Here is an 18,433-nt window from a genome sequence, read left to right as displayed (position 1 = left end):
ATCACCTAAAATAGAGGCGAGAAGGTATTCAAGGTCATGTAGTGGTCTAAAGCCTCCTTGAAAGTGCTTTGGGAGTCATTAGATGCACATAGTTCTGCAATTACTCCTATTAAAACGAAAAAATCCTATTGATGAAGTTTATGAGAGGGGCATTTGTCTGACCTGATCTCGAGCGATTTCTAAATGCAGTTGCAAAGAAATATGTGAAAGAACTGAAAAGCTTTTTGGAGAGTGTGGCTAGATTAATCAATGCTGCTGGACTGAAGAACCCAATGATGTTCTCTGGTGTCGCTAGTCTAGACAAATATTCATGTGATGAAGAAAGACAATTTTGAAGACCTGACAAAAAGGAAATGACTCTCCAACATGTTCCTGTGATTAGGAGGACTGAAAACAAGTTGGCCGTACAATCTTTGTTATTAAATTCAATTTGAAAGAAGTAAGAATATCAATAATTTGGGGATGTACTAAGGGTGAATGAGTGTGGCAGAAAGCATTGGAAGTAATTGGTCCAAACATGCAACTGTAATAAGTCGAAGAAAATTAAAAAATATATTGCACCATAGCCAGTGGTAAGCAGCAGAGAGGAAGAAAAGATACAAGATAAAAATAGATCCTACAATGAAAGAATTAAACTGAATTTTAGATTAGCCTAATGAGTGGGTAGGGATTCAAGTGTTCAGGTAAATCAGATTACAATGATACAACACCACAGAAAAGAACATTTGGTTTTTAGTAGAAACCAGAAGACACCAGATGTTGATTAACTTTTACTGACCTCTGTTTCAAACGGTCTCAAGTGCAGTCCCTACTTCTAAGCTCTTTTCTGTGAAGGATGCCCCGCTTCGACTCACTCTAGTCATGGTAAACCACTTAAAATGCCATTGTGGTCATCAAAAAGGGTCCTGAACCCCAGACCTACTTCATTCCACTCATTTTATAGGATACTGTCTATCCTCATATGTCTTCAGCTTGCTGTTCACTGTACATTTCTGTAGGTTTGCAACTGAACTCCGAGCATGTGTGAGCCCATAGTATGTAGCACCTTCTGAGGTCATTCAGGCAGGCTTCCGTCCAGGCCACTCTACCGAGACAGTGATATTAGCGGTCCAGAATACCTTGAGATCCAACGCAGACAGAGAGGTCCATCAGGCTCTGGTGCTCCTTGATTTGTCGGCTGCGTTCGACACGGTTGACCACACCATTCTTGTCAACCGTGTCGAGCAAGCCGGCATCAGGGGCACGGCTCTGAGCTGGCTAGAGTCTTTCATTTCTGAACGTACTCAGTCAGTCAGACTAGGGTCATTTACAGCTCCAAAAATTGTTTCCACCTGTGGTGTCCCTCAGGGATCATCCCTTTCCCCACTCCTTTTTAATTTATACTTACGTCCTCTACTGTACTCCCTGAAAAACCATAAAGTCACAATCTTCAATTATGCAGATGATCTGCAATTGGTCTTTGCACTAGACTCCCCTAATGCTGTGGCAGACTTTCAGGACACCATGTCTCATATCCAGAAATGGATGAATTTAAACTATCTCAAACTCAACCCGGGCAAGACGGAACTAATCCTGCCCGGGAAGAGTGAAATTAGTTGGGGTCCCCATTTCTGGCTACCTAACATGGGTATACCACCGATTAAGTCCCACACAGTTAAGAGTTTAGGGGTGACTCTCAGTGAGGATCTCTCACTAAAAAATCATATAGGGACGGTAGTTTCAACGTGTTTCTTTCAACTGAGAAAGATAAAGAAAATATCTCAATTTCTAATTCACTCTGCCTTGATTCAGGCAATTGCTGCTTTAATTTTATCACGGATTGACTTCTCCAATAGCCTGTATCTTGGCCTCCCAGTAGGGCAGTTGAAGAGACTGCAATACGCCCAAAATCAGGCAGCCAGGCTTATTTTTAAACAAACTAAATGGCAATCCATTAGATCAGGGTTGGAAAAACTCCACTGGCTACCAGTGGCTCAGAGAGCTAGCTTCAAAGCAGGCTGCATCATTTTTAAAGCCTTGCAGGGCAAAGGTCCGAAATTTATTCGGAATTTAGTTTGTAAATACATCCCTCCACGAAACCTTCGATCAGCTCAACAAGAGCTACTGATGATCCCAGCATACAGGAAGAAGCGTCAGGGCGGTAGTAGCTTCCACTATCTCGCCTCTTCCCTATGGAACTCTCTGCCGTTAACCCTGAAACAGAGTGGGGATCTTCTTGACTTTAGGCAGGCATTTAAAACTCTGCTCTTTAGACAAGCTTACTGCAACTAAACTAGGACATGATTTACTCCTGCTTAAGTACCCAAAGCTGTGTTGTGTTCTAAAGATTCAATAGCGCCATGAAGCCTGCGGGCGTAGGAGCGCTCTATAAATAAAAAATGAACATAACATAACATTCTTCTTCACTGACCGTGTTATCCAAGTTTTGCCTCCTCAAAGCTCTGATATCTGGATTGTAGTAACAAAGATCACAGTGCATATGGGTGCCATCAGAATGAATGTCCTCCCATAAAACACTACATCCAACAGTCCTTTTTCCTAGGTTTAATTAGTGACGGGCTGAAAAGTAGGCCTGTGTCAGCCACATCTACTCATACAGGAGCCCATTCTTAGGCCCAGAAGAGGTTTTTGTGGCTGTAACTATGCTGTTCTTAGTACATAAAGTGATATGAGCTGTAGACAACCATAAAGGCCAATCACTACTCTAGGTTCCTAGTATTTGTTATCGATATCACAGTTTCAGCACAAACAGGTTGATAGATAAAGTTTGGTGACCACAAACTGAGCTTCCGTATAAAGAAGCAGCTACTGTAGTAAACCAAATCCCTATAGCTAATAAAATGCTTATTAATCCCTTAGCGGGCTTCTCTCCTATGGCCAGAGAGAGCAAAAACAGGCCCAGGTAAGAAAATATTAATACATGTACTAGCCTATTCTTTTTTGTTATCTCATGGCAAAGAACAGGGCAGTGGGATACAGTTTCGTAATAACAGCACCAAAACACCCCGCAATATATAGCCCATGTCTCGAGCAGAAAACCTTCATTCAATCGATCTTTGTCATTGGTCTAAAGAAAAAAAAAACAGAGCAGCAGCGAAGTGTGTTAATTGCATACCAATAACCAATCAAATCTTAATGAGGTACAAACATATCTTCATCCATTAACACGCTTGCTGTGGGATGAGACAGGACTGCTGAAAAGAGGGGTTTGAGTATTGAGAAATCAGATAGGCAGTGAGGTGAAATAATGAAAAGTTACCTGAAAGGAAAGGATGCAAAGTAGGAAATTGAGAACAAGAAAGAAGGGAAGAATAATTGACAATATGAATTAAGAAGGAAGGTAATACATGCATTTTTTTTATAAGCACTGAAAAAACACGATCTCCATTATTTTCTATTTAGCAAAAAAAAGTAAACATTGATAAAGGCAAGTTAGGTAAAGAGAGCAGATTAGTTCTAAAAGTAGTTTATCAGTTGCACAAATGTCCATCCAACCTACACGCGGTTTACAAAATCCTAAAAGCCCTAAAGAAGCCACTTCCTCTTGCTCAGTTTAAATAAAGATATATGAACCAGTGTTTTTGCAACTCAACCCTTCCCAATATTCTTCAAAGAGAAGACTAAACAGGGCATACTAGAATAAACAGGAAAGTGCAGACATGTTTGTAACAAAATTGTATTTATTAGAAATCCTTGAAGAAATGCAACTTCCTTCCTTCTTGTAGGTCATAGTGAAGATCGGCTGGCATAGGATTCGCAGCACTGTGGAGAGGGGCCAGCGAGGGACTATGCACTATTTGTCCATCTGTGCATAGAGACAGACCCCAGGCAGGGTGCAAACCTCTTTTACTGCATGGAGCTCACTGGCAGGAGGTAGCTGTGCTGTCAAAGGTAGTAAAGAGGTAGTTCAGATCCCACAGTATGTGCCAAACAGAGGGCATGGGGTGACCCTACCCAGCCAAGGGGTGTTCATTCCTGGTATAGGTTGCCATAGTCACAGAGCTCCCAGTCCACCAGCTCATCACTGTGGAACCACAGGCTGATCTCCTTCTGGGCCACCTCCACCGAGTCACTGGCGTGAATCACATTCCTGTAAGAGGTTACAAGAGAGGACATCTTTTTTCAGAAAATAAGAATCCAAAATGGTGCTCATGTTCTAGAGTATTGTGGGCTTCCCGCTGACATACCTAGATTCCACCTATGTTGACACCCAGCAAACATAAAAACATTTTTTTACACTACCACACATCTGGGTCCAAACACTAGATGGTGGAATTAACACAGCATTTGAATCTACAGAACACTTCACACTGCAACAACAGTGCAACCCCTACCACGCACCACACAAAAATGGCTCCATCAGAAATGTAATTAGAGTACAGCAACTCCCTATCAAACAAAAAATACTCTAGACAACCATACTGTATTAAAAAATTAACATTTACCAATTCTCTTTAAATACCCCTTCCAATTACAAGTGTTTCCTCTTCACAGAGTTCATTCTTCCACCCCTGCGATCCTCCATGCACCCTGTCCTGTACTATGTTCCTCCCGTAACCACTAAAATAGTATTTCACATCTCCCAGTTATTGTGCAAGTAGCTCTTCTCAGTGATGCACAGAGAACAGCAGCAGTTTCCTTTGCCCCACACTCGATCCTTGGCAAACAGTGTGCCACCCTGCCACTGCGAGAGTAGGTTGCCAATCTTTCCTATGCAAACAGCACCCCGACCTGTCCCAGGCACAAAAGCGACCTCCTTCAACCAACAGTGCCTCCTCTGTTCTGTGCAAAGTGTACTCTGCCTACCTGTACCAGAAGAATTCCACCCAAAGGTCTGCTCACAACCGATGCGCACAGGATGTTAATAATAATAATAATAATAGGCAGGTTTATAAAGCGCCTGGTTACGCTCAACGGCGTCTCCCCGCGCTGTGGTGGGTGGTAACGCCAGAACCCTCGCAACTTAACACAGCACCAGTCTATCGAACAAAAAGATGAGTTTTAAGTCTGCCCCTAAATCTAGACTCTGAAGGTTCTAGGCGCAGTTCCAGCGGGAGTTTGTTAAACTCTACTTCACCCAGCCAGCGGCGTAGAATAGGTTGCCAGCAGCCGGGGCAAGATTTTTAAGCAAGTACTGCGCCTCCTAACCCATGGACCGTTAGCTCAAGAAGTGCCAACAGTCCACGAGTTAGGGGGCGCATTAGCTTCTTTTAAAACTTTCTGCCCCCTAGGATTTTTGTGCCGAGCGGAACCGCCCCTGTGGACCCCCCATGCTACAACCTCCGCTCTCAGCTAAGAGCACTCATCTGGTTTCCTCTATTAACAATTTTCTTCCTCTTCTACTGCAAGGTCATTCTCCCCCCCCCCCCTAGATTCTGCAGACTACACCTTACAAGTCTCATGGTGACAGTGTTCACCCTGTGCTCAAGCCCCCATAGATATCCGCTCAAAAGCAGACAGCATTCCCTTGTCCCCAGCCTATGCAGATGGATTCCTTTCCAGCACAATTAGTGTGAGTTTTAAAAAGGCTTCAGATTTGGGGATTTGTTAAAAAGCATTCCCACCTTATTCATCTGCATATTCTATATCTATATTCTTTTATCAGTATTTATCCACAATTACTTTTTATTCCATGAAAAAACAATGTTCCTTTAGATTTTCCACCATCTTTGAACAATGTATATTTGTGCATGGATTCCAGTGGGTTCGTCACGTTGCAAGAAGAAACCATATACTTTTCATGCTAGTTTTTTTTTAAACACACAACGCCGTTGGACTGAATATCTATAATACTTGAAACAAAACATATCTAAGCACTACAAATGTGTGACCCTGTGTGAAAGGAATATTATTTAAAGCAATGAAAATGCTAGAATCCACCACAACACTGAACTACTTTAATAAAGTCAGTATGCTGGGAGCCTGCTACTGGGAGGTTGTCCCATAAAACCACCTAATCCTTGATTTAGTTTGGTTGAAGATGGTCATGGTGTTAGAATATTTAATGTCGGAAGACTTGGGGGTGATGCGGAGGTCCCGACGCGTGGTCTGGTCACATTATGCAGCATTTATTTCTATCTTTCATATCGAAAAATTGTTGCATGACTGGTGTACTACGCCCCTCACTGTTAATGGGGAGCTGTAATTTCGATCACTGATGCTAGTCTGTTTTCCTCTCAGATCAAGGAAACGTTAATCACTTATAATTAACGGGATTCTACAATCCCTGTAAAAAAAAAAATGTAATTCTTTAGAATAGGCGACTTGTGATGCACCTAGTCACCCATTAAAAAGAATTGGCGTAGTTGCTGAGCTGAAATAACTTATTACAGTTGAGTTCTGATGTCACAATGCCTGCTGCTAAAGCCAGCAGCTGAGGGGAATGAGGTCATTTCACCGAGCAGAATTAAACCAGCAGTTTAAAAACAACAACAAAAACATGGCTTTTCTTACTTTTCTGGCGGTACAGTGACCAGCAGAAATGCGATATTTTTGACATGTTTATTTATTGCAATTCTTAGGTAATTGTAGGAACGCTGGAATCTTTCTGCATGCTTCTACACCTTTTGAGTTACTGTGCCTATTTGAAAAATACTTGCTTGTGTTAAACTGATTCCAATCTCTTTTTGTAACAAATATGTAACAGCTTTTTTGAAGCGTTTACTTTTGCACTTGAGATTCAGTTTTTTTTCATTATGTTTGCAAACATGCTCTTTTTTCATATGAAAGACCTATGCACCAAAAATTTAAGTGGTGTGAGGAAAAGGGGAAGTGTGACCATGTATTATAGGGAAAAAAAGGACCCCCTGCCGCGCATAACGATTTTGCAAGCCTCCTGAATGAATGAATGGGCATTTGTAGAGCACATGGCTACCAGAGTTCTATAACCTAATAACAGGAACGCTGCTTTTGGCCTCGTTCCTCTGTATGGTCAGACTCTTCGGCAGGGCACAAGTCCTAAAAAAAAAAGTGGGTCGCTGACGTCACAAAAGGAAGTGACTTCACGAAAGGTGGCTTGTACTCAGTTGCAGTTTATAGTTATCGAGCTCCCGGTAAAATAAGTGGGGGGATGCTGTCCACCTGCGTGGTACCCCGACTCGAGCCCTGCTCCTCGGTGACTTGCAATATCCTTATGATGTACAGCAGGAGGTGCTTTACCCCATATATAAACCCTCAGTTTGCGTTCGTAATGTTGTAGATCCGCATGATCTTTGCTCTCCTGCTTTCAAGTGTTCGGTTCAGAGTATTAGAAGATGTTTGTGTTTGCAGGGTAAGTCCCATCAGTCGAACTACACACCGCCGAATAGCTGCCCTGTACAGCTTAGGTGCTGCAGGTGGCATGGTTGCTGGTCGGCATGCTATTACCTTTTCCCAATGCACCTTGCCCAACCTTTCACCTGCTACGAATTGCAGTGCGGCATCAAAGCTGACAGCAGCCGTGTTAAGTCACCTACCTGCTGATGTGGACACTGTAGTCCCCGCGGATCGTGCCTGGCTTTGCCTCAGCAGAGTTAGTCTCACCCACCATACACCTGGAAGACCTCACTACGTTGTAGCCTTCCCACACCTGCAAAGAAATGACAACATGAATCAGCACTGCTGGAGAGAGAGGGAGGGAGGGGGGGAGGGAGGGGGAGAGGGAGGGGGAGAGGGAGGGGGAGAGAGAGGGAGAGAGAGAGGGAGAGAGAGAGGGAGAGGGAGAGGGAGAGGGAGAGAGAGAGGGAGAGAGAGAGGGAGAGAGAGGGAGGGAGAGCGAGGGAGAGAGAGGGGGAGGGGGAGAGGGGGAGAGGGAGAGGGAGGAGAGGGGGAGAGGGAGAGAGGGGGAGGGGGAGAGGGGGAGAGGGGGAGAGGGGGAGGGGGGGAGGGGGGGAGAGGGGGAGAGGGGGAGAGGGGGAGAGGGGGAGAGGGGGAGAGGGGGAGGGGGAGAGGGGGAGGGGGAGAGGGGGAGGGGGGAGAGGGGGAGAGGGGGAGAGGGGGAGAGGGGGAGAGGGGGAGGGGGAGAGGGGGAGGGGGAGAGGGGGAGGGGGGGAGAGGGGGAGAGGGGGAGAGAAGGAGAGGGAGAGAGAAGGAGAGGGGGAGAGGGGGGGGGAGAGGGGGAGAGGGGGGGGAGAGGGGGAGAGGGCCAGGTCAGATGTAAACAAATCCAAGTAGGTCACGGAGTAAGGGAGGAGGATCTCAGAGACCGATTAAGAACAATGATCACGGTGGTAAAACAGACTATGTCCATTATTTTGGGGTCTGCGTAGCACTTAGTTATCCATATGTCAAGAGAATGGGACAAGCGTTGGGAGAGGGATGAAGGAAGAGCATGTGGGGGACAGGAGAGTAAAAGTGTGAGGGAAATGATGCAGTATAACATACAAACTGAACTCTATGTTAATCAGTTGCAACACACAGGTAGAAAAGAATGAAAAGACAGTGGCTTATGTGTACATATGAATGTGTTGGATTAATTTCTTAGAGGTTGAGCAGCACAAACTAGACACTGTGCCCGTTTGTGTTATTGAGCGCCTGCTTAGGTGGGTGCTGCCGCTACAACAGGTTGAGTAGACATGTTCTCCTTGGACCACTCCCATCGCTTAGGTCCTGTAGTTATACAAACTCTTAGGTATTATAGGCACCGTAGCTGGTGAGAACGCTTTTGGGGAGAATGAGGCTTGTCTGGTGGAGGGGGCAGTGATCACAGAGCCCTGCCAAAGAGTTGATCACAGGCGGCCCACTATACTGTGGGAAGACTGCTCTTCACGGGTTTCATCCTGAAATACGTAGGACAGTAGTAGATTGAAACTATGATTGAGCAAGCATTGGCAAAGTCAATAAGGCTAGTCTTCAGAAGGCGAGCCTGAACAATTGACTTTGCCAATGCTTGCATTAGCAATTGCATCTTCCTGACATGCCATGAGCCAAGCATGTGAATGTGCCACCATGCATGTAAAGGAGTGTGTTCAAAGAGAACCACGGTCTGGGACCATGCATTGTGACGCATGCAATGTATGAGTCGGCCCACGCATTGTGATGAATGCCTACAAATGCGTCATGGAACTCTGGCAGCCATTTTTTTTTACTTTATCGGTCTAAAATGGCCAAATATCCATGATGGAACCGCAAACTAAGTTTTTTTTTAAGTGCACGGAAGAGCTTAAAAGTCAAGTGAATGGCTCTTGGAGACAAATAAATGTAAACAAATAAATAAACATGAGATGGGTGGTGGAAGTGGAATACGTAGCACCAAGAGAGCGCAAAATCGGTGAACCTCCTTAGAAAAAAAAATATATATATAATCATTTTTTAAAAATCCAAGCAAATGCATGCATAATCTACTTTAAAAAAAATCACATCTGTGAAATGTCGCGGCCTGATAAAAATGCTGATGAACAGCTTTGTCAGCTAATGCTAGAAGCCAGCTGTCAGTAGCCAACAACTGAAAGGAACTGTCCAAAAGCCCTTTCAGTGTGTTTTTGCAACAACATGAGTTCTTGTAAGACATCTGATGCAGTCTTTAAGCGAGAACTAAAAAGCAGAAGTTACTGAAACGAATAGTTTTCTTACCTGTCGGTGTAGTTTTGCAGCTTGAAGATCTTTCTGGATTCACTATGCTGTGCATTATTCCGCGGTCTTGTGGTTGGGTCCGGATTCGTAGTCTTTTCTTTGTTTTTGTTTTTTTTTTTCTTTTTCTTAGCCCAGGTGGGCGTCGGCGTCACACCCCCTTGGGTGTATTTCCGGTGACGTCGGCATGCTTCCTGCGGAAGCTCCCACTCTTGGGCGCCATCTTCGGGTTCTTTTTTTCCGTGTTTCTTTCGTTTCCGAAGTAATGGCAATGTTGTAATTAGTTGGTATTTTACCGCTTTGTACTTTTTTAAATATCCTTTCTTTTGTTAACCACCTCTTCTCTCTCCAGCCTCATCTTTCTGGCGGAGGTGGGTGGGTTCGCTAGTGAATCCAGAAAGATCTTCAAGCTGCAAAACTACACCGACAGGTAAGAAAACTATTCGTTTTGCAGCGTGAATCTTTCTGGATTCACTATGCTGTGCATAGATTTTGTAGCGGTTTCTCATTTCTGTGGCGGTTGGGTGGAAGATGAGCGTTGGGTATTGAATATGTGCTGTAGCACCTTCTGTCCAACTTGAGCTTCCTTGTTCATCTGTATGTCCACACAGTAGTGCTTCGTGAACGTGTGCACCGAAGCCCATGTTGCCGCCAGGCATATGTCTTGTATGGGTGTGTTAGCCAGGAAGGCTATTGTAGCGCCCTTTTTCCTAGTGGAGTGGGCACGTGTCCCCTCTGCTAGCTCTTGTCCTGCCCGCTTGTGGCAGAGTTGGATTGTGTGTGCGATCCATCGTGCAATGGTCTTTTTGGTTACTGCTTTTCCCATGTAACTGTTGGCGAATGACACAAAGAACTGTTTTGTCTTCCTGTGTCCCTTCGTCCTTTCGATGTAGTGCATGACTGCCCTTCTGGCGTCCAGGGTGTGCAGAGCTCGCTCTGCCGCAGTTGTTGGTTTTTGGAAAAAACTCGGTATCTGTATAGACTGGTTCATGTGAAATTTAGATACCACCTTCGGCATGAAGTTTGGGTCAGTCCTCATCACAACCCTGTCATTGTGTATTTGTATGTAGGGTTCTTGCAGCGTCAGAGCCTGAAGCTCGCTTACTCTGCGTAGGGACGTTATTGCAACCAGGAAAGCTGTTTTCATAGTTAGCATCTTTAAGGACGCCTTGTGGAGCGGTTCAAAGGGCTCTTTCATGAGTTCCGTTAGGACTATGTTCAAGTTCCATGCCGGTGGCGGCACCCGCTTGGGCGGTGCGATCCTTTTCGCCCCTTCTAGGAATCTCTTCACCACCTGTGACGTGAAGAAACTCCTGCAAGTTTCACCCCTTGTGTAGGCGACTATCGCTGCTAAGTGAACCCTCAAGGAGGATGAGCTAAGGATCTTCTCTAGCAAGTGCGTCAGGTACTTTAGCACTGTGGAATCCTTCTTCATTTTATTGTGAAGTCTTTCTTGTCTACACCATATTGTGAACCTCTTCCATTTTGCCACATAGCACTTCCGAGTGCTAGGCCTTCTTGCCTCCCGCAGGACCTTCAGTGTACTTTCTGGCAATCTTAAATGTGCGAACTCTATGTCCTCAGGAGCCACGCTACTAGGCTCATGCTCTCTGGCTCTGGGTGTAGCACCTCTCCGTTCTGCATGGAGAGTAAGTCTTTTCGCCTGCTGAATCTGTGGGGTGCACACTGTGTCATCTCCATGATCTGCGAGTACCATGTCTGCCTCGCCCACTGTGGTGCGACCAGTATCAGTGTCATGTTGCTCGCTCTGCACTTGCTCAGTACTCTGTGCATCAGTGGTATCGGGGGAAAGGCGTAGGCAAATGTCCTTGACCAATCTATCCATAGGGCATTCCCTAGTGACCCTTCCTCGGGCTGCCTGGATGCGAAGTTTCGGCATTTTGCATTCTGGCGTGTGGCAAACAGGTCCACCGATGGAGTTCCCCATCTGTCGAATAGGCGCCTTGTCTCCTGAGCATTGAGCTCCCACTCGTGGGATGCCGATGTCTGCCTGCTGAGCCAATCTGCTTGTATGTTGTCCTTGCCTGGCAGGTGTATGGCCAGCAGGTCTATCTTGAGAGGGATGGCCCATCTCCATATCTCCTGCGCTAGCGTTGAAAGCGGGGCCGACTGGGTGCCCCCCTGCTTGTTGATGTAGAACATCGCAGTGGTGTTGTCTGTTTGTATCAACACCTTGTGCTTGTACAGTCTTGTTTGGAAGGCTTTCAGTGCAAGGAAGATCGTCTTCAATTCTAAGTAATTGATGTGCTTTGTGGCCTCCGTCGGTGTCCACAGTCCTCTCACCTTGAGCTCCTCCATGTGAGCGCCCCATCCCTTCAGGGATGCGTCTGTGGTGATGGTCACTGTTGGCGTTGGGGGCGTTAGAGGCTTTCCCTTTGCTATGTTCTCCATGGTCCACCATGTCATCTCCTTCTGCACTGCGTGCGTTACAACCACTAGATCCTCCCAACTGCCTGTAGCTTGTGACCATTGCTCCTGTAGCCATTCTTGAATGGGTCTCATGTGGAGTCGTACATTCGGTACCAGGTGGATGCATGATGCCATCATCCCCATGATCTTGCTCGCAGTCCTCACTGTCCGAGCTTGTCCCTTCCGGTAGAGGCGAGTTTCCTTCACCAGCGCCCTCGCCCTCTTCTCGCTGGGGAACACCTTGCCCTGTAAGGTGTTGATCTGTGCTCCCAGGAAGATCTTCACTTGTTCCGGCTCCATTGATGATTTCTTCCAATGGATGGAGAACCCCAGGTTTATGAGCGTGCTGGTCACTGTGTGTGCATGCAGCTTGCATTTCTGGTATGAGTTTGCTTTCACCAGCCAGTCGTCCAGGTAAGGGTATACGTGTATTCCCCGTCTTCTTAGGTGCGCTACGACTGCTGCGAGGCACTTTGTGAAAACTCTTGGTGCCGATTTTAGACCGAAGGCCAGTGTCGTGAACTGGTAGTGGCTTTCTCCGACGGTGAACCTGCGCATGTGCTTGTGCTTTCTGTTCATTGGGATGTGCAGGTATGCGTCTTTGAGGTCTATAGTGACCATGAAGTCCCCGGTCTGCAACTGTGGGAGCACTTCTTGCAGGGAGGTCATTTTGAATTTTTGCGTTCTTATGAATTTGTTCACGAACCGTAAATCGAGAATGGGTCTCATTGTCTCGTCTACTTTTGGTACCAGGAAGTACGTTGAGTATACTCCTGTGTTTCTTTCCTTGAAGGGTACCCGTTCTATGGCCTGCTTCTGCAGGAGTTCTTTTGCTTCTTCCTGAAGGCACTGCAGCTGCTTGCTTGCTAGTGGCTTTCTTTTTGGTTTTCTGCTTGTTGGCCTCGCCTCCAACTCTATGCAGTATCCGAATTGGATAATGTTGAGGATCCATTTGTCTGATGTGATTTCTCTCCACTCCTGGAGGTGGAATCTTAGTCTTCCTCCCACTGGTGTCCTGTGGTCGTAGGTGTCTAGTTTGTCTTGACCCATCTGTACGTGCTGCCCCCTGGGGTCTTTTTTGCGGGCGGGCACACGGAGTTTTTTGAAGTCACTTGGAGGTGGGCTGCTGGCCCCCTCTTCTATTTTGTCCCCGTCCATTTCTCCCTCGAAAGGACTGGCCTCTTTGTTGGTACTGCCAGGGCTGCTTCTGATGACCCTGCTGACTCTGCGAGTCTGCCTGGTGCGTTTGCTGGAAAGCCTGGTGTGATGTACCTGGCTGGTTTCCACCTCTCCCGCCGGGCCTCCGTGACGGGGTGCCCCTCTTGTTCCCTCTGAACTGCAATGCTCCCATGGATCTTGCTGTTTCGTTATCCTTCTTCAGTTGGCTGAGCTGTTCATCCACTGTTGGTCCGAAAAGCGTGCTGCCGTTGAACGGTGTGTTCAGGATACTGTGTAGCACTTCCGGTTTGAAACCGGATATTCTGAGCCAGGCGTGCCTCCTTTCCGTGACGCCCATCATCATGAGCCTGCTGGCGGTGTCTGCCCCATCCAGGGCCGTCTTAAGGCAAGAATTTGCCGCATTCTTTCCCTCTTCAACCAGCTTTTCGGCTTTCTGCCTGGCATCCTGGGGCAAGTCCTTCACCAACTGCCCTAGTCCCTCCATGATTTGGTACATGTGCCTGTTTATCAGGGCGTTGGAATTAGCCATGCGCCAGTGGGTCGCGGCATTCCGTTCGATCCTTCTGCCCACCAGATCCATCCTTTTGCTCTCCTTATCCGGTGGTGGCCCCGAGGTAGTGGGTACGTTAGCCCTCCTCCTTGCTGTGGCCGTGATAATGGAGTCTGCGGAGACCGTGCCCTGAATGTAGGCCGGGTCCTTTGTGGCATGCTTGTACTTCTTCTCAGTTCTGGGAGTTACTGCCTTGCATGTTGCGGGCTCCCTGAAAGCTTCCTTCCCCTGAGCCAAGACGCTCTCGAGCATTGGAAGGAACTGGCTCCTCGTTTGTGTTGGGAGCAATGTTTCTAGAAGGAAGTCTGCTTTCTGCTTCTCTTCGTCGAGCTTGAGCTTGAAAGCTGCTGCGGCAGATTGTATCACCGAGTTGTAGGCCCCGATGTCGTCCGGCGGCGAGGGCCTCGAGGGGTAGGTGTCGACCACCTCCTCCGGGCTGTCGGTGTCGACATCGATGTAATCTACCTCCTGAAGGTCCGAGGGTGCCGACTCTGTGTCTGTCCTGCCCTCCTCCTCCTCCCCATAGTTGTAACTATCGTAGGGGTTCTCGTACTCCTCCTGGTCGTCGATCACCTCGACGTCCTGGTCTTGTTCCTCGGTGACTTCGGCGATCTCCTCTTCCTCCTCGACCGGCTCCATCACCGGTGGCTTGGTCTTGTGAGGGATCGTGAAGGCTTTCATCTTTGCATCGAAATCTTTCTTCCGCTGCATGATGTTCTCCATTTCTGCCTCGAGGCGCCTTCTCTTCTTTTCCATCTCGGCCGCGTGTTCCGCGTCGGATGGGTCGGCCGCTCTCTTCGGCGGAAGGCTCGTCGCCGTGCCTCTCGGAGTCGAAGTTTGACGTCGAACCGGATTTCGGTTCTCTGGTCGTCGTCGTGAGTTTTGGGTCTTTCTCCCTCGGCGTCGATCGATCCTTTTCGGGGACGATTTTCGACGTTTTGTGCTGATCAGCAGCTCTCGGCGCCGGGGACTCCTTCTCGGAGGATCCGCTGGGCCTGGGAGTAGTCGCGGACGCCGCCCTTTTTTGGCGTCGGCGCTTTCGGGGTCTTGCCCTCGATCTTTCTAGACTCAGAGTCTCTCGGGTTCTTGGGGGCCGAAGAGTCTCCTACCTTGTCAGAAGTCTTCGTGTAATCGGTCTCTACGACCGTGTAGCTGTCGTCTTCGGCGGCAGCGTTGTCTTCTTCCTCGGAGGACATCCCCAGCTCGTAGAGTGACGGAGTCGGGGCCTTCCCCTGCAGGGCGGCGTGTGCTACCCTCTGCCTCTCTCTCACACGAAGGGTCTTCGGGGTGAAGGCGGAACAGGCGTTGCAGTCTCCGCTTTCGTGGTCCACCGGTAGGCAAAGGTTGCATACCGGGTGCTGGTCCTTCTGCGCGTACTTGTGGTGGCAGTTACGGCAGAACTTGAACGGCGTGTTGTCCATCCTCGAGTGCCCAGGGCCTCTCTGGTCGCGTGTTCGTCGACGGTCGTCGAAGATCTCGATGGAAAACGCCTTATCCTTGCTGGTTACTCGTCGATGAGGTCCCCTGGAGTCTTCAGATGACTTCTCCTCGTCTTTTCTGTATTTTCTTTCTTCTTTCTCCAAAAATGTCTGGAGCCCAAACGGGAACGATCCAGACCCGACCGCGGAAAAAAAGAATCTGAAGATGGCGCCCAAGAGTGGGAGCTTCCGCAGGAAGCATGCCGACGTCACCGGAAATACACCCAAGGGGGTGTGACGCCGACGCCCACCTGGGCTAAGAAAAAGAAAAAAAAAAAAAAAAAAACAAAGAAAAGACTACGAATCCGGACCCAACCACAAGACCGCGGAATAATGCACAGCATAGTGAATCCAGAAAGATTCACGCTGCAAAAGTTAAACTTCCATACGCTTAGTTCATAAGCACGTCTACTCTGTTTACACCCAGTAGATGCACGTCATCAAAAGAGGAAGCGGCCTCAACAATCTACACTAGCAGTGAGAATATCAGACAGCCACAGCTCATGTATGAATCTATCCACACTTGGGACTCGCCCACGCCTGATCAGCTTTCCCTTTTCAGTTCCACTTCTCCTTCTAATCTAGTATATATACACCTTCTTCCATATGGTCTGGCCCCGTTATCCTTTTGGAGTGGGTTGGGTGTGCGAGATTTCAGAGGTGCTGGGCAGCCACATTGATTTGGGTCGAGTGGCCCTACTGAGTCACCTGGAGGAGGTAGAGGGACCAAGGTCCGAAAGAGCTTTCATAGGAGGGACCTCCTTGGTAGCCAAACGGGACATTACCCGAGCCTGGAAGAAGTCGGAACCCCCTTCACTGGTAGTCTGGAGAAAGGGAGAGGACTGGTGCGTGGACCAAGAAAAGCCAATTTATGAAGCGAGGGGCTGTTCTCAAAAACATAAGAGGATATGGGGCTGGAGGTGGAGACCACGCGGACTGCTGATGTAATGATGTTGTTGCTTACCACTGTGATTATCTTCTGTTATAGTCCGATACGGAAAGGATAATGTTACTTACCCAGTAAGCATCAGCTCTTGGCATGTAGAGCTGCAGATTCACATGCTTTGCATGCTCCTGCCATCTAGTGTTGGGTCCGAATGTTTGAAAGTTATTTTTCTTAGAAGTCATCTTTCCAATCCCGAGGTAAGGAGACTCCTCCTTTCAGTGATTTAGTGCGAATGGGCATCTACCCCATTGTTCGATTGTTTTCCAGCAAGAGGGTGAGAATGGAGTGAGTGTAGAATAGAGATGTCCATGCGTATGCATGTAAATAGGAAGAACTGCAACTACTATAGGTGTCCAGGAAGGCGGGTGGGCGCATGTGAATCTACAACTCTACGTGCCAAGGACAGATGCTTGCTGGGTAAGTAACATCATCGGTTCGAAGCATGTGTGCTGCAAATACACATGCTTTGCATAGACTATAAAGCAGTATGCTCCCCAAGCGATGGCTAACCTGTAGATGTTGAAGTTGTCTGAAATAGTACCTTAAGCACTGGTTGGCCTACATTAGACTGTTGTGCTAACACATCTACACAATAGTCTTTGTTAAATGTGTGGTATAGACCATGTAGCTGCTTTACAGATGTCAGCTAAAGGAATGTTGACCATGGCCATTGTAGCCCCTATTTTGCGTGTAGAATGCACCCTCTTTGCTTTTGCATAGCATGTTTGGATGCATTTCACAATCCATCTTGAAATGCCTGATTTAGAGATGGGGTTGCCTTTGTGAGGTGGAGCAAATGCAACAAACAATTGTTTTGCGTAAATCCTTGGTCCTTTCTATGTAATACAATAAGGCTCTTCTAACGTCCAGCATGTGGAGAGCTCGTTCTGCTACTGAATCAGGTTGAGGAAGAAGACGGGTACTGATTGGTTAATATGAAAAGCAGAAACCACTTTGGGAAGGAATTACGGATTGGTGCGAACAACAACTATCTTTGTGGAGTTGAAAGAATGGTTCTTCTAAGGCTAAGGCCTGTAACTCACCAACTCTACTCAATGAAGTGATGGCAATAAGGAAAGCAACTTTCCATGAAGAAACTGCAGAATGCAATTATGTAAGGGTTCAAAAGGTGGACCCATAAATCTTGTAAGGACAATGTCAAGATTCATCACTGGTGCAAGTGGAACTCTTGGTGGTATTACTCTTTCCAAGCCTTCCATAAAAGATTTGATTACAGGGGTTTTGAATAGAGATGAATGTGGCCTATTTTGCTAATATGCAGCCATCGCTGAAGGTGTAAACAAATAGATGTGCAAGCCATCCCAGTTTTCTGTAAGAGCAGCAGGTAACGGATAATGTTTTGTACAGAAGTGTCTGGGGAATTGATCTTGTTAATACAATCCACACCAAATCTTTTCCACTTCGCTGCATAGCAAGCTCTGGTAGTAGACTTTCTTGCTTCTTTTGATGATGATGGTAATAATAATCATGAAGGGTGTTTATAAAGTGCTCAGCTACCTCCGCTGAGGTGTCCTGGCGCTAAGGCGGAAGCCAACAAGGCAGATACATAGTGGTGGTGGATTTAAATAACCAAACTATGACTTCAGGAACCAAATCGCTAGGTTGAGCTCCTTGGGATTTGGATGTCTGATTTCTCCATGGCTCAGAGTGAGGAGACTGGAAGTGAGATGTTTTTAAGTGGAACCTCTGACAGTTCTAACAGAGTGGTGTACCGAGGTCGACAAGACATGTGGGGGCTATTAGAGTCAGTGTGAGGGATGTTTGCCTGAGCTTCCGAACTAGCAAAGGAAGAGGTGGAAAAGTGTTGGCAAATATTCCTGACCAGTTCACTATAAGTCATTGCCTTTGGATAGGGGGTGTGGGAACCTGGATGCAAAGTTTGGGCATTTTGCCCTGTGTACTGTGGCGAACAGGTCTAATTGTAGAAATCCCAATTGTTCGAAGTATGGATGGAGAACTTGGGGATGTAGTTCCCACATGTGAATTTGCTGCCTCTTTCTGCTGAGGAGGTAGGCAATTTGATTTACTCCTAGAAGTTGTTCCGCCAGGAGATAGATCCTGTGATGTATTGCCCAAATCCAAATATTTTGAGAGAGGCGTGACAGTTGGAGAGTGTGCCCATCCCTGTTTTTGTACATAGGTCATTGCTGTCATGATGTCTGTGCGGACTAGGACCGCTTTGCCTACGAGGTGAGTTTGAAAAGCTTTGCGTGCTGGGAACACCGCCAGAAGTTTTAGGGAGTTGATGTGGAGACTTTTGTGATTTTTGACCCTGGATTGTGT

The 18,433-nt window shown here is 47.2% G+C and overlaps 1 protein-coding gene across 1 annotated transcript in view; it reads right to left on the bottom strand.

The window, feature by feature from the left end:
- Positions 1–3,662: 3,662 nt before the first annotated feature.
- The window catches only part of NME4 (NME/NM23 nucleoside diphosphate kinase 4), a 76,269-nt gene continuing 61,498 nt past the window's right edge, over positions 3,663–18,433 (bottom strand). Inside the window, exons 4-5 of the mRNA XM_078664320.1 lie at positions 7,455–7,567; positions 3,663–4,090 (exon numbers count right to left, since the gene is read on the bottom strand). Of these exons, the coding sequence (XP_078520446.1) occupies positions 3,970–4,090; positions 7,455–7,567 (234 nt within the window). The 3' untranslated portion in view covers positions 3,663–3,969. The remainder of the gene's footprint in view (positions 4,091–7,454; positions 7,568–18,433) is intronic.

This window comes from Lissotriton helveticus, chromosome 10 (assembly GCF_964261635.1).
Source record: "Lissotriton helveticus chromosome 10, aLisHel1.1, whole genome shotgun sequence".
Classification (NCBI taxonomy): Eukaryota; Metazoa; Chordata; class Amphibia; order Caudata; family Salamandridae; genus Lissotriton; species Lissotriton helveticus.
This window is presented reverse-complemented; position numbering and strand designations above follow the sequence as displayed.